Consider the following 15141-nt stretch of genomic DNA (forward strand, 5'->3'; position numbering starts at 1 on the left):
CACCGGTTCTTCTTTTGCATACACAAGTTTGTAGACCTTATTAAAGTATGGTTCACCTTGATCCTACTTTTTAAATTTCATTGTTTTTTTTTACCTGTTAAGATTCTTCTGGGAATTTTATTCTTATTCTGATATATGACATAAATAATGATGAATTTAGTTTCTGATACAATTGAGAATATAGAATACACTGCCACACAGAGGGCCCCAGAGAAAGGAACTTTGCCATTTTAAACTATAAATTAGCTTCTTATGCTTGCAGGTGGGTTGGTGGGTAAATGAGTCAAAACCATGAATTAACTTATGGCTAGACTTTCTTTTGTTTTTTTTTTCTACATGATTCTATGTTTCCAGGAAGTTATTTTTTTTATTCCCATAACTTAATGAATCTTTAGTGTTCTTATGAATGAACATATCATTAGATTTTTTTTTTGCACATTGTTGGAACTGTACTTGTAATGGTTTAATGTTTTATTTTTCTATTGAATCCAGCATAATGGCTTATATCTACTTAGAAGCAGGAGTAATGATAACGATATGACTTGACAGAATTAACATAGATTAGCAGGCTTTATCTTGGCTTGCCCTACAGAACTTATTAACCAATCAATGCACTCATGTATAAGACACGTGCATGCTATGTGCACAGGATCTGAAGTCATTTGATTAAACAAATTATGATGATGTACCATGTCCGGTAAAGTCATACTTGACTAAAATACAACATGAAGACTTCATTATTTTACATTTCACTTGAATAGGGGTTCAAGGAACTATCCAAGGAAACACCTGCCAAGCTAACATAGGGTTTAGTGATGTCAAAATATGTTAAATCAACTCTTTAAAAGGAAGTGGAGAAAATAGAGGGGGTGCCAGCAAGGGGGAAAAAATTGACAGGAACTTGATGTTTCAGCAACATTAACATAAACAGAATTCTGCAAAATATTTAATATTGGATCAAATAGGGCAGATTGCTATAAGCGGTCTTTTGAAGGTCTTAACGCTTAGCAGGCTGTAATCGTGACGTCACTACTACACCTATGTCACGTCACTACCCCCCTCCTCCCCGTCTTTATGATCGTTATGGTTATAAAACATGAAATTTGATTTCCTGTGGGAATCATCCCAACTGGAAAAAATGTTTATTCCTTTTAAGTTGTTCTTCTAATGTAATTTGATGGATGAAAGAATTTAATATTCTGCATCGTCTGCTAGGTTGTGTCGTGTAATCTGCTAGGACAGAATGGCACAAGACTCAAGTTAACTCCAGTAGCATCAAATACACTGCAGATCTTGCATTAACTGAAATGCCAACTGTGATTAGCTGCTAATTTCTTAAGACATACATATGACTCATTGGCAATGCGTTTTGATATGATATTAAGCAGCTAATTGAGTTGGAAAGATTTAAGTATATTACTTTTAAATTTCCCGTAACTTTTCCTCTAATCGCAAGGCTTCAATTAGTTTTCAAAAATAATGCTAGTAAGTGTACTCACGGGTGAAATCAACTGGAAAAAATGGATTCTTTAAACAATGTCCATCAAATTATATCTTTATCAAATGCTTCCGATGAAATATTATGACAAATAGAAAATTTTGTCTTGCGATTGTGTATTTCATTGCAAATCAGATGTGTTAGTTGCAAAAGGAAAAGAATCTCAACAAATTTTATGTCTCCTATGTAATTAAACTATTTTAAATTAACCATGACGCTGGAAATAGACCATGAAGAAATAAGTGGACCCCGAAGCTGAATAGTGACCGATTTACACATCCACTTGACAGCCCTGAATATGTGTTTAGTGTAGGTTTTAACAAAGTTCAAGTGGTTCCTTTGGGGCATGCAGTTCAAATTCCAAAATTTCTTTTATTGTGGTTGGTCTTCAAAATGCTCTACTGCCACGATAGAGGATTAGATTATTACAACTGGCTGTATCTTAACTTCATTGTCCCTCAGAAACGAAGTTTAAACGTGTCTTTGACAATAAACTGTCCGACCACTCCTTCAGGCATATCTTCTTTTAGTCTGTGCAATGTCATTAACCCTTCGTTTCAACCACTGTTGTTCTGTGGACACATCAATCCTTTCCTTCACTCTATTACTGTTTATCGGTCACTTATCCTTTCACAGGTCCTTTTAGCTTGACTTTTAATATTTTTAATCAGTATCAAGTGATTTCTTTAAATCAGTGACAGATCCAGGAATTTGAAATAGATTGCACCCAGGGATAATGGAGAATCTAGTCCCCAACCATGGGGTGGCGCTGAGGTAAGAAAATTTATTTATGATGGCCGGAAATGGCAATCTCAGACTTAAATCTGAATATAATTTTTTTTTCTTTATTTTTTTTCATAATTTTGAAAAATTTATGGGGCCCATGCTGGTTGTTCCCCCTTGAATCTGCCTCTGTAGATCAATAAAACATTTTGAAAGCAGTTTCCTCACTTACCATCATTGGTATCGCCCTCAATCTCAATATCAACCACTGCTGGAGAGCCAATCCTGCCACCCATTGGGTTAGACAGCTTAACCTGGAAAATCTCTGCATCTTCGTAGAGGGAGTCGTCGATTATTCTAATGCGGCAGAAAGCCAGGCTCCTGTCTCTTATACACATCTAGATGTGTATAAGAGACAGGCATTATACAGCTTTTTGTAAATCAAGTATTTAATGATCGCCAATCAATTTAATCAATCAACTAAATAAAATAAAGCCATGAGCAAAACTTTGGATCATATGCTGTTAAGTTTACCTTGGAGTTATGACACTAGCAAATAAAGTTAAATTATTTGGCCACCTGGTCAAAACCTTCCCAGGCTTGTAGAGCCTACCTAGGGACTGAAACCAAGGAACTTTAAAGTATGCATCATTGGCAAATTTCAAAAAAAATATTTGTCCAGAGGGAGTGTTTTGTCTGCAATGCAAGCATGGGGGTTAGGGAGTGGAAAGTAATTTATAGCCAAATATTTTTAATAATTTATTACTTGGTATAGGCCAGTCATCTGGTTTCATGACCAGACATCAATATCTGTTCATAAAGCAGTGCATTATATTAGAGGCTAGCAAAGGCCAGAAGGTCAGATCTCCCTGGTCAGAAGCTCCCCCCCCCCCTTAAGGAAAATAAATGACTATTGGTGAATGTCTAGCTTCTGTTAAAAGATAACAACTGACAGCATAATATTGTTTTGGTTTAAATCAGGAAACGACAATTCTCACAATTAATCTAATTCAATTTTAAAATTACTTTAAAATTTTATAAATACAGGGGTAGGCCTATAGGTCTCCCTGCATTTAAAGACCACTTTTTGGACCAGGGTTTTAGAGCTTAGGTCTCTAATTAGAATCCCTCTAATTGTGGCTGTGACAAGCCAAACCAGTCACTCGTCGCAAATCATGTTTCAGAGAAAATGGCCAAAACATGCTGGAATGTCAAATTTTTAAAAATCTATTTTATTGCACGAAACTAACCTTTATATATCTACACATCATTCTATGCTGTTATTTTCGACATTTTCAATGTTAAAACAATATTTTTTAAGGATTTAAAGATAGTTTCTGCATAAGAAATGCCTGAAATCATAAACTTTGACGGTTAATTTCTCATATATTGTTCTTTAAACAGCTGTGTGGTTAAATGCTTGTAACTTCATAAGGAAATGTCCGATTTGAATGATATTTTTACCATTTTATAGCTATTATTTTACTCTTACTATTCTAACACTGTATTAATAACTCAAAATTGATTTTTGCGACGAGTGACTGGTTTGACTTGTCCTTGCCACAATTAAAGACCAGCACTAAAAGTCGTCTTTAAATATTATGATGTGCATTGGTTATAATATATTTATGTGCATATCACATTATAACAAATTCATTATAGAAAAAATTGTATTAACATCACTTATTGTGGTCTTTAAATAGAGGGAAAATTTTCATAGGGTTCACAAAAACCATGTTCTTTGGTCTCCAATAAGGGGAGTCTAATTGGCAGGAACAGCTTATGATAAAAGACAGACGTTCAACTTTGGCCACAAAAAAGTGGTTTTAAATTGGAGGTGATCTTTAATAGAGGGGGTTTTTATTGGAGGGAGACCCGTACCTCTAAAAGAAGAGTACATTAAAAAGAACAGGGGAAAGTAGGAATGACTGTGCATAAATGTGATTCCATAAAAACAAGTAGGAAAACTTGTAGTCATCTTGTGATTTTAACTTCTTCCATGTACTTTAACAAAATCGTATGAATTCTGTGTTTCAGATTAAGATTTTTATGCAAATTAGGTCTATTTTAAATTTTATTAATAAACAATTTGTTGATTTTTATACTGTAATTTTGTATCACAAAACAGGCTATTACGCCTTCCTGATATGTTATCCTGTATAAATATGTTCAATAAATAAATAATCAGATAAAACTGTTATGGATCATACCAGATATGGTAGAACACATGACCATCAGTTCATCAGTCAAATCTCCAGAACGTCTGATGGGCACGAGCAATTCGCCGACATCCTCGGTCACAGAGTATGGAGAAGCAACATCAATGTAAACAGTGGATTCTAAAAAACAAAAACAACAAAATGAGAAGGAAACAAGTTATGATTAGAAATTTCAGAGAAAGGATGACAGATAATATATTTTATCAAACAATAAAGAAAAATGGAAACCTAACACAGGTTCCATGCCTACACTATCCAAATACTGGGTTCAGACAATTATAAATTTTTTCTATCAGAAAGTTTGTCAGATTTTTTATGCTAGTTTCAGACAAAGCATGTGGCATTTCATGCTTGTTGTAAGTTTGACAAGGCTTTAATCCTTCAGATAAAGTCTTACCAACATTTCTTATCAAGTCTGACACAAGACAAACTCTTAGTGTAGCTAAGATTTACTTAATATACAATCTGGCAGAATGGATAGTGATGCTAGTACTATTTATGGAATTAATAAACTTTATTATTATTAATATTAACAGTTCAATCATTTTATGAATGAATATAATTGCTTTAGCAATGCTAACAATTCAGAATAAATGGGAAAACATATTTAACTTTGTTGGAGTATGAACAAGGACACAGGAATTCATATTGATTTATATGGATGAATTACTGCTACATCGACATTTGACCCCAATTCTATATTACATAGGTTGGGGATAGTGCAGATTCATGTTACTTAATATGAGCTTTGGGAGCAGATTACCTTGGGACTCTACCGATGTCCTGAAGAGTTCAATGTGAAGTTAAAATCAGTACTGTTAAAAATACCATGAATGTACAGACACTTTTTAAGAATTTGGAAAATCTAGAACTTGGCTGAAGTAGATTTTGTATTAAATTTTAACTTTTACTATTAGTAACTACAAAAATATATACAGTACAGACAGTTTTTCTAAATAAACATGAGGCAGGCCCTATATATGATTACATAGAACCATATGTCTGGATGGGATTTGATTTCTTTAGTTTAAAACGAAGATGACACATAATAAATGTAAAGGTCCAGTGGGGTTCTTCTACTTGGTAGTCCTATCCTGGCAGACACCTCTGCTTTTTTCCAAAGAGTGTACTGATTCTTTGACTTGCATATTATTGCACATGGGACTAATAGCAGGCCATGCTTAACTGTCCACATTCATGTTCTTTACACTTTAATGTAAATCATAATATCTAAAGTTCTGTACACTATCAAATTTTGTTTGACAGTATGCCCATATATTGTCATGATGTGCCCATATATAGTCATGATGTGCCCATATATAGTCATGATGTGCCCATATATAGTCATGATGTGCCCATATATAGTCATGATGTGCCCATATATAGTCATGATGTGCCCATATATAGTCATGATGTGCCTATATATAGTCATGATGTGCCCATATATAGTCATGATGTGCCTATATATAGTCATGATGTGCCCATATACAGTCATGATGTGCTCATATACAGTCATGATGTGCCCATATATAGCCATGATGTGCCTATACATAATCATGATGTGCCCATATATAGTCATGATGTGCCCATATATAGTCATGATGTGCCCATATATAGTCATGATGTGCCCATATATAGCCATGATGTGCATATACATAGTCATGAGGTGAAGTCATCATGACCATATTTATGCCAATATACATATTTATTTATGTCACATGTTTTTGTAAAAAATTATTTGATAGTCTGAATGGGGTTTATCATGTAATTTCTAAATTATCAAATGATTGTTCTTTACCGTCTTCAGGGTCAAGGATGTTTATGAAAGCCACTTCAGGGAACTCAAGGGCGCCCATGACAGGATCGTGTAGGCGAACACTGAACACCTCAGACTGTTCAAACTGGTTATCATTATAAATCTTAATGCGCATGAAGCCTTCAGTCTGTCCTGGGTTGAATTGGACTTGTTTTCCAGACTTTCCATGGTAATCTTCACCCTTAATGGCTTGTCCATCTTCCGTCTGGATACCTAAAGACAGAAAATTACAAATAAACCAGTTTTAAAAATCAAAATCAAATTCATTTAGCTGTTGAATACAAGATATAGGGAGTCAAATGGCCGAGCGGTTAGCAGGGGCCCCGCAAGCTACAGCCAAAATATCGGCGCTGGTTTAAATGGCTCGCTCGCCTATTGTTTTGTGGTAGAACAAATTAAATTCACTTCAATTCAGTTTTATTCATCATCAAATTGATGGCAATTTACAAATAAAGTTATTTTTCAGAAAGTATTCTTGGATAAGGACTATAAACCGTAGGTTCAGTGTATACAATATCTCGTGTGCACTGTACAGGACCCAGTACACCATTCGAGACGAGTAAGGGGATACCCCAGTGTACTGGTAGAGACAGCCCCTGTGATGGACTACGAGAGTTGCTGGTACCGGGTGACTGGGTACAGCACAGACACAAAGGGACCATTAGAGGTGAAGAAAGTCATTGATTGAGTTCCTAGTCCACATATCAAGCGCCTTGAACACCTTGTTTGATGGATACTGGCACTACTGTATATAAAACTACACTATTATTATTATCCTTACCAACAAAAGATGTTTCTCCAAGATAACCTCTACGCTTAAGTTTCACAGTGAGACTGCCGTCGGTTTCGTTCACTTTGTAGTATTCAGAATCCAATGAAATCCAGGCCCAGTTAAGACGGAAAGGTTGATTAGACAAAGTATTTCCACCTGTATAAAACAATAACAACATAAATTTTAGTAAGTTTTCTAATGTTTTGGTTTTAGCACTCAACAAGATGACAGCCAAAATATAGCCACTTCCATCCATTTTTCAAAGAGTTTGGAAGAGAAACTAACTTTTGTTTTTACTTGGCTTACTCAATGTTGATTTTTTAGCATAACACATGGGTATAATATACAATTCAGCACAAACAAAATTAAACTTAATCAATGTCGTAGCCATGATTTTCAAACAGTGCGGGACAATATCATGGTAGACCCACTTTACGTGCAAAATAATTCAAATAATGTGGACCCATTTTCTTAAAAGTTAACCCATTTTAGGCTAAATATGAAAAATCTGGACCAATTTTTCAAAAAGTAACTCGCTTTATACATAAAATTGCAAAATTTGGACAATTATTTCGGACAATTTGTGGACCAATTATTTGCGGACCATTAGAAAAATTGTGTGGGACTGTTGCAACTGTCCCAATAGCTGGCTCTGCATTGAACATAACATATGTTTAAACAGCACAGCTATGCTATCATTTATCACTTACAAAAAGTATGAAGTCATTACAGAGAAAAAAAAATTGATTTTTTTTTTTCCCCCTTGAAAAACTGGTTTATAAAGTGAAATGTTAACTCAATTGTATCGTGCCAAGTAGTACAAAGCTAAAACTGTACACTTGCGAATTAGACTTTATCTGGTTTTTGCAAAACAGAAATCCCAGGCCTATTAACACTTAAATCCTACCCACATGTAGATGCATAAATACATGCTTTCCTTCCATGAATGAGATGGCCTCTAGGAATTGAACTGACATGATAATTAACATAACTTAATATGCCTTGGCTGGTTAGAATTAAGAAATTGGAAAAATTGTCCTAAAGTTAAAGATTTCAAATATAATATATATCTGTCTCTTATACACATCAAATTGCAATTCACCTACACCAGAGGTTGAAACATGAAACTTATTTGATAGCCCAAAATGATCGATGGGAATATAATTTGAACGGAAAAAATCAAGGAATTGGGAAGTTTATAAAAGATACAGGAAGGATATGTGAGAACATTTTGATGATAGCGGTTTATATGTCACCTGTCCTTTATGGGACCTGGATGCAAATACAGGAAGCATTGGATGAAAAGTGAATCTTAAAGATACACATCATTTAGGTCCACTGTCTGGGTTGGCTAAAAAATCTCAATATTTGAATTTTTTATTTGTATATTAAAAAAATACATTTATCATTGGTTTTCTTAAAGAATGTAGAACTACAGAAAATGTTTTCATCAGCCAAAAAATAATATTCTTAATATTATTTTGCATACTTTTAAATTGGCTGAGAATCAATTAAGGATTTTTGTAGTGCTTTAAGTGTTACTGAGAATTAAATTGTTATGATCTGCCATTTTGTGATAAACGTAGTTGATGTTTTTTAAAAAGAAATTCAATGTTAATTAATTTTCAAGTTTATTTTTCTAGATTTCAGGTAAATATGAAAAAGTGTTGTGAAAAGAATATTATTTAGAATTCAAAATTGACAGATTCATTAGTTAATAACAATTGATTCATTACAAAAAATTATAGTTTAATTAATTTTATTAGTTGAGTATGATTATGCCACATTTGAGCATAATTCTGTTATCTTCCAGTGAACAACATTCCTAAAATATACAATACATTACAATGTTTTAGTGGGCTAGTGTAGATCTCTATATTAGAGAAATATATCTGATATATTCAACAACCAGACGGATTTGACAATTTCACTTCATAACTAGTATCAATAGTTGAATGGTGGGTATCAAATTGCAAGTAGGAACCTATATTATTGACCTTCTTTAAATCTAAAAGTAAAACTGGGTTTTTTAACCTATTTATTTTTTTTTCTAAATATGGACTCTATTTGCCCTTTATATTATATTCCCTATAGATTATACAAACAGTTTCTTGGTTTGAGGTTATAAATAAAGTACATACTGTAGATTATACCAGGGTTTTAGGTAGGACGGAATAAATCAGTATTTTGCATCCTTTTTGCTATACAGTAACATCTACAGTAAATTCCAGTAGTTTTATGTCTACTCAGTTGCAATAGCACAAATAAAATTGCAAGAATTAAAATGTTATATCCATATATTATTTAAGCCTATACAAGGCCTACATTTGATGAATTGATTATAAAGTATACTGGATCTAAGCAACAGTTTCTGTAGTCTGCCTTGAAAAAGCTAAAAAATGAATGGGGATAAAAAAAAATTGGGGAAGGGATAAGGGATAACTTTGGCTAATACATCTTTTAAAATAATTTATTGTTAATTTCACTATTCTTATATTTACTATGTGGCTTTTTAAGTTGTATGCATTATTCAAGTGGTTTCTTGTCCTAATATTTTGAAAAAAGAATGAGGGCACAAAAATAAAGGATATAAAAAAAAATAACTGTTGAGTTAAATGTGTATGCATTTAATCATGTAGTTTGTAATTATATTCCCGGTTATTGGAAACAGAATCATTCATTCACAATGTGCAACCTCACAGCACCACGGGATGCATTCCCAATACTACAGCTGAATCAGCTCTACCCAATTCCACTCCAAATTATTCACAACTACCAGGTACCGTACCTTTTTATCCATATACTATACTTATTACATTATTTTTTTTTGTACTGTTCAAAAAAAGTTAAAAACTACTGATAAAATCTCAAAATCCGATACTGTTACACTGCAGACAAAATAGGGCAAGCATCCAGTATCATGTATCGACTATGATATGTGGACTAATATGACAAACACTTGATCATATTTCATATTAATTTTATATACATGTTATATAACTCCAGAGTCATATACAATGCTTTTGTGTACTAGCACCTATATTAACAATGGTCAATTTACATTTGCTTACTTCCAAAGTAATAACTAATTGAAATCTAGAAGAAAATATTTTGCATGTCAAGCGGTTGATCATATTTCTAATTAATCTTATATACCTATTATATGACTCCAGAGTAATAATGAAATGGTTTTGTGTACTAACACCTGTCATAGATTTAGATTTAATAGATATAGATAACAATGGTCAATTTACATTTTGTTTATTTTTAAAAACTTGTGGAATGATAGAAACAATTTGAAAATATAATGCGAGTGCCAATATCATAGAGTTTCTGCCAAGGAAACTTAAGCCAAACCGTACCAAATGATGTCAACTACTGCAAACTAAAGCCACGTACCTCAGCTCACCTGAGCTGGCAGGGCTTCGGAAAACATAAATACTTTTTTGATACTATAATTGTAAACTATTAACTACCAGTTTTAGTAAAAAAGTCTACAAAACTTCTTGGTATCATGGGGCATAGGATGGTAGATGCAGGCAGTGCGGAGACACTCCCCTCCCCAATGGCAGCAAAATTAGTTCCTTTAAGCGGGTTCAAATACTAAAAAACTTTTCATTAGAATAGGGATTTAGTACCACATTCTGAAAATTAATTCCGCATTCTCTTTTTTCGAATCTCCCCCAGGCCAAAACCAGCCTACATTCCTGGGTATCTCACAGGATTTGAACCTGGAACTTTGGATTGATGAGGAAAGCACCATCCTTATTTAAATTAGAGAAACCAGCTTTCAACCACAAGCAAATATATGTCATTGCCTGAACTTGGTAGAAATCAGTGAATGAACAACAAAGTTACAATAAAATTAAGACCACCACCTTGGACTTCACCTATGGGCAGGATGTGGTTACATAAAACTTGAGAACTTTATGTAAAAAAATTGTTTTCATTAGTATTAACTACTTCTCAGTATTATTACTCAAATATAAATGTAATTGACAAATTATAGATAAATATCTTTAGGGCTACAAGCACAAAACCTAAACATTCACTTAGGAAAATATCCCAGTGGGTATTGATTTACAGTTGTGTTGTATCAAGTTGGGTAGGCCATACTGGGTTGGTTTGTTTTTTAACTGAAAGCAAGCTGAACTACCAATTAAATTTACAGCTACTATACTACAGGTAATTTTATGTCAATTTCTCACTGAATTTCTTGGTATTGATATTACATTGAAACAAGAAATAAAAACTTTTTCATTTATTCGTTCTGAAAGTAATCAATAGTAAAAACATTCAAGGATAAAAACACAGAAAAGTAAAAAAATTCTATGAACTTTATATTTAATATTGTAAATAGAATTATATAAGTTCAGTGTGGTTGAACAATATTATCTTCAAGTTGCTTTTTGGAAAAGTTCATTACGCGTACCAAAACCAAGGGGCGGATCCAGAGATGTCGGAAAGGGGAAGGACGATTGAGAAAAAACACTACCTTAGGAGGCCTGGGGGAATTCCCTGTGAATTTTGTTTTCTAGACACCCGCAAAGAACCACATATATATTCGTTTTCTTTTCTTTCTATACTTTTTTTTTCTTTCCAAAAGGGTTGGGAAGGGGGGAAAGTGAGCCCCTGGAAGCCTTTGCCATCGTGACACACTTACACTCCAATTTTTGGCAGAAAATATTAAACGAGAAAACATCTAGATTTTAATTACAGTCAAAAGGCCTAGGAAGTTTGAAGAAAATGAGACACAGGGCAAACAAACACTGTGCTCTTTGATATAAACAACATTAACTTGATGATTTATATTTAATATTGTAAATAGAATTATATAAGTTCAGTGTGGTTGAACAATATTATCTTCAAGTCGCTTTTTGGAAAAGTTCATTACGCGTACCAAAACCAAGGGGCGGATCCAGAGATGTCGGAAAGGGGAAGGACGATTGAGAAAAAACACTACCTTAGGAGGCCTGGGGGAATTCCCTGTGAATTTTGTTTTCTAGACACCCGCAAAGAACCACATATATATTCGTTTTCTTTTCTTTCTATACTTTTTTTTTCTTTCCAAAAGGGTTGGGAAGGGGGGAAAGTGAGCCCCTGGAAGCCTTTGCCATCGTGACACACTTACACTCCAATTTTTGGCAGAAAATATTAAACGAGAAAACATCTAGATTTTAATTACAGTCAAAAGGCCTAGGAAGTTTGAAGAAAATGAGACACAGGGCAAACAAACACTGTGCTCTTTGATATAAACAACATTAACTTGATGATATTTCAAAAGGTTCATGGTATAAAGAGTTCTGAGTCATTGGTTATCATGGTGCCAATGTGTTTGTTGATGATAGCTTTGGGTTTGATTTATATTGTACGGAACAGAATTGCATGGAAGATTCACTCACTAAAGATAAAAATATGTTGTATGGAGGAAATCTAAATGGCACAGATTATTATTGAAAAATCATTTTCACAAAGATAAATATGAATACATAGAATGGAGTTTAGAAAAACCTCAAAGTTTTAGCTTCAGTTTAAAGTATCCTAATTTAATATTTTATAGGAGAGATATTTTGCCAGGTAGGGCACTGGGGCAGATGCAGGGGGGTGCAGACGGTGTGATCACATCATCCTCAATTGTATTAAGAAAAACAATTTATGTATTATATCGTTGATATGAACTACCGATAAGATTTTTAAGGTATGAGAATGCAATTTTTCCGAGCACCCAGAGGTCCACGTTTTTAAATTTTTCGAACCTCACCCCCAACAATGGGGGCTGAGGTGGCTTGGACTCTCAAGCATCGTCTACTGCCAAATCATGCATCCGCCCTAGCAGCATGTACATACCGATATGTTAATTTTTTAATTGTTTGAAGAAATGAGAAAATGCTTTATTCTTAATACTGTACGTAAAATATTTTAAAATTAAAGATGAGAAAAAATATTAATTATAATAATTACTATATCATTATTAATCCGCTGTAAAGATCATATGTGAAAGTTCTAATACTGTTCAAACAAACCTAGATTTGATTTCCAATTAGAAAAAAAGAAGCTGAATATTTCAAGACTGGGTCTAGATAATATAATCATACTTTATGCCATAACAATTAAATAGGTCTACAAGGTTTAATATTGTAGGGTAAGTAAAAGATGATCTGTTGACCTGCATATGAAGAGTAAAAAAGTGGTCTTTTTAAATAAAACCGACTACTATTATCCAAAAGCTGATCAGCATAATCCCACAAGTATTACAATTGCCATTTCCAATATTCTAAGCAAGAACTGTGTCTGCCCTCATAAATGAGAGGACACAACAGTGGAAACAAGGGATACATAAAAACATCCATGTCTATTAATACACCAATGATAACTATCAACAGATGCATAGTGACAAATAGGTCCTAAATGTTTGCAACATGGTTTAAAAGTTTAACATGTAGGTACAAGCACTATTTTTTTTTAGGTTAGATTTACGGTACCCTACAATACGAAAATTCATTGAATTATTCTGAACATTTAAAATTTTCTTTAAATTTGCAATAAAGTTATTTTGAATCTTGAATTCATGTACTGTATTGTTTTTAACAATATTATATTTTGTTTTACTACTATAATTGGAAACCTAGTATTATATTAATACACAAAATTGCTTCCAAGTTTCAAATGGTTTATTTACTACAGTAACTGGAAATGGCTTGAAATTTACTTTTATTTTTACATAACCTTGAAAAGGATTCCAAAAAATAATTTTGCTTTAAAAGCTCCTGTAATATGTGAAAGAATTACTTAAAATAATAACTCAACATTTCTACAGTAAATTATTTTTTAATAAATTCCTAGTACAGTAACATAAAAACTAACATAAAAACTAGCTAAGAATGTTAATATTGTTGTCAATCCCTGATGTAGAACTTAATGAATATTTCATTCCAATGGCCATTGAAAAATAAATTTTGCCTGGAGTTATTAGGACATCAAGTCCTGGCAGAATTCACTTTAATCAGAAAAAGTTAGCCTGGACTATTCAGGTTCATGCTAGGGAAGTTTTTCAATGCCATTTTATTCATGATCCACCTGTTCCAAGCAAACTTACTTATTAAAATGGCACAGAGGTGAAAGATTTATGTTCCCATAAATAGTTTTTGTACTAACTCTAAACTAACAAATACACCGACAAGGTAAACCAAAAACTGTTGAACATCATAATTCTATATGGCTTAAGTAGTTTTTTCTAGGCATGTGGAAGTAAGGCCTACGCTTTTCCATCATATCTGGAAAAGTAGGACAGAGCCCCAATTCTATACTAATTCACAGATGAGAAAAAGCGAGATCAAGAAATTGTTGAAGTCCTACACTTCCGGGATATATAGACAATCTGGTATTGATTAGGTGCCACTAGACATCCCTATATGTGTTCCTTTTGTTTCGATTCCAGTAATTTATATATACCTACAATTATATCAACCCACAGGTCATTGTACACTCTGCTTCCACCTCTAAATTAGCAGAAAAGTACAATATATGGGAATAAAATACATATGCAGGGACATGCTGATTAGATTACAAGAACAATAAATCGTATTGTTAGCAGAATGTTTTTAGTGAAGACCTCCTTGAATGTTAACTGTCTATAAACAGACCTAAATGTTATAATATTTTAATAAATTTTGTTTGAAACTGGGTTTTTTTTAAAATCTCTATACTTCAGGTATCTGGGAAATGAACTTCTTAGTAGCTACTACATGAAGCAAAAAATATTTCTTCATATTTATTATGCTAATAAAAAAAAATACATAAATCAGTTTACTTTCTCAGAATCTAAATAGGTCTATCTAATTTCTAAATTAAGAACACTTATTATGTTGGGGCCATATTTAGACCAAGCAGAATTAAACATTCTTGTTCAAACTGTTTTATGCTACAAGGTATTTCTGATCAAATTGTTTGGCTGGTAACACAAAGAGTGTTACTTCAGTACGAGTTGCGAGTTGCGAGTTACAAAATGCGAGTTGCGAGTTACAAAATGCGAGTTGCGAGTTGCAAAATGCGAGTTGCGAGTTGCAAAATGCGAGTTGCGAGTTGCAAAATGCGAGTTGCGAGTTGCAAAATG

At 33.3% G+C, this 15141-nt stretch overlaps 2 protein-coding genes across 2 annotated transcripts in view; both read right to left on the reverse strand.

The window, feature by feature from the left end:
* Positions 1-2619, reverse strand: part of LOC117108830 (extracellular matrix protein 3-like) — a 31961-nt gene extending 29342 nt beyond the window's left edge. Inside the window, exon 1 of the mRNA XM_033250984.1 lies at positions 2454-2619. Within this exon, the coding sequence (XP_033106875.1) occupies positions 2454-2619 (166 nt within the window). The remainder of the gene's footprint in view (positions 1-2453) is intronic.
* A 1786-nt stretch (positions 2620-4405) lies between these two features.
* Positions 4406-15141, reverse strand: part of LOC117108842 (extracellular matrix protein 3-like) — a 58464-nt gene continuing 47728 nt past the window's right edge. The window contains exons 3-5 of the mRNA XM_033251011.1: positions 7038-7184; positions 6239-6469; positions 4406-4560 (exon numbers count right to left, since the gene is read on the reverse strand). Of these exons, the coding sequence (XP_033106902.1) occupies positions 4406-4560; positions 6239-6469; positions 7038-7184 (533 nt within the window). The remainder of the gene's footprint in view (positions 4561-6238; positions 6470-7037; positions 7185-15141) is intronic.

The sequence above is a fragment of the Anneissia japonica genome, unplaced genomic scaffold (assembly GCF_011630105.1).
Source record: "Anneissia japonica isolate Jap-2015-1 unplaced genomic scaffold, ASM1163010v1 scaffold6417_len956965_cov193, whole genome shotgun sequence".
NCBI classification, from domain to species: domain Eukaryota; kingdom Metazoa; phylum Echinodermata; class Crinoidea; order Comatulida; family Comatulidae; genus Anneissia; species Anneissia japonica.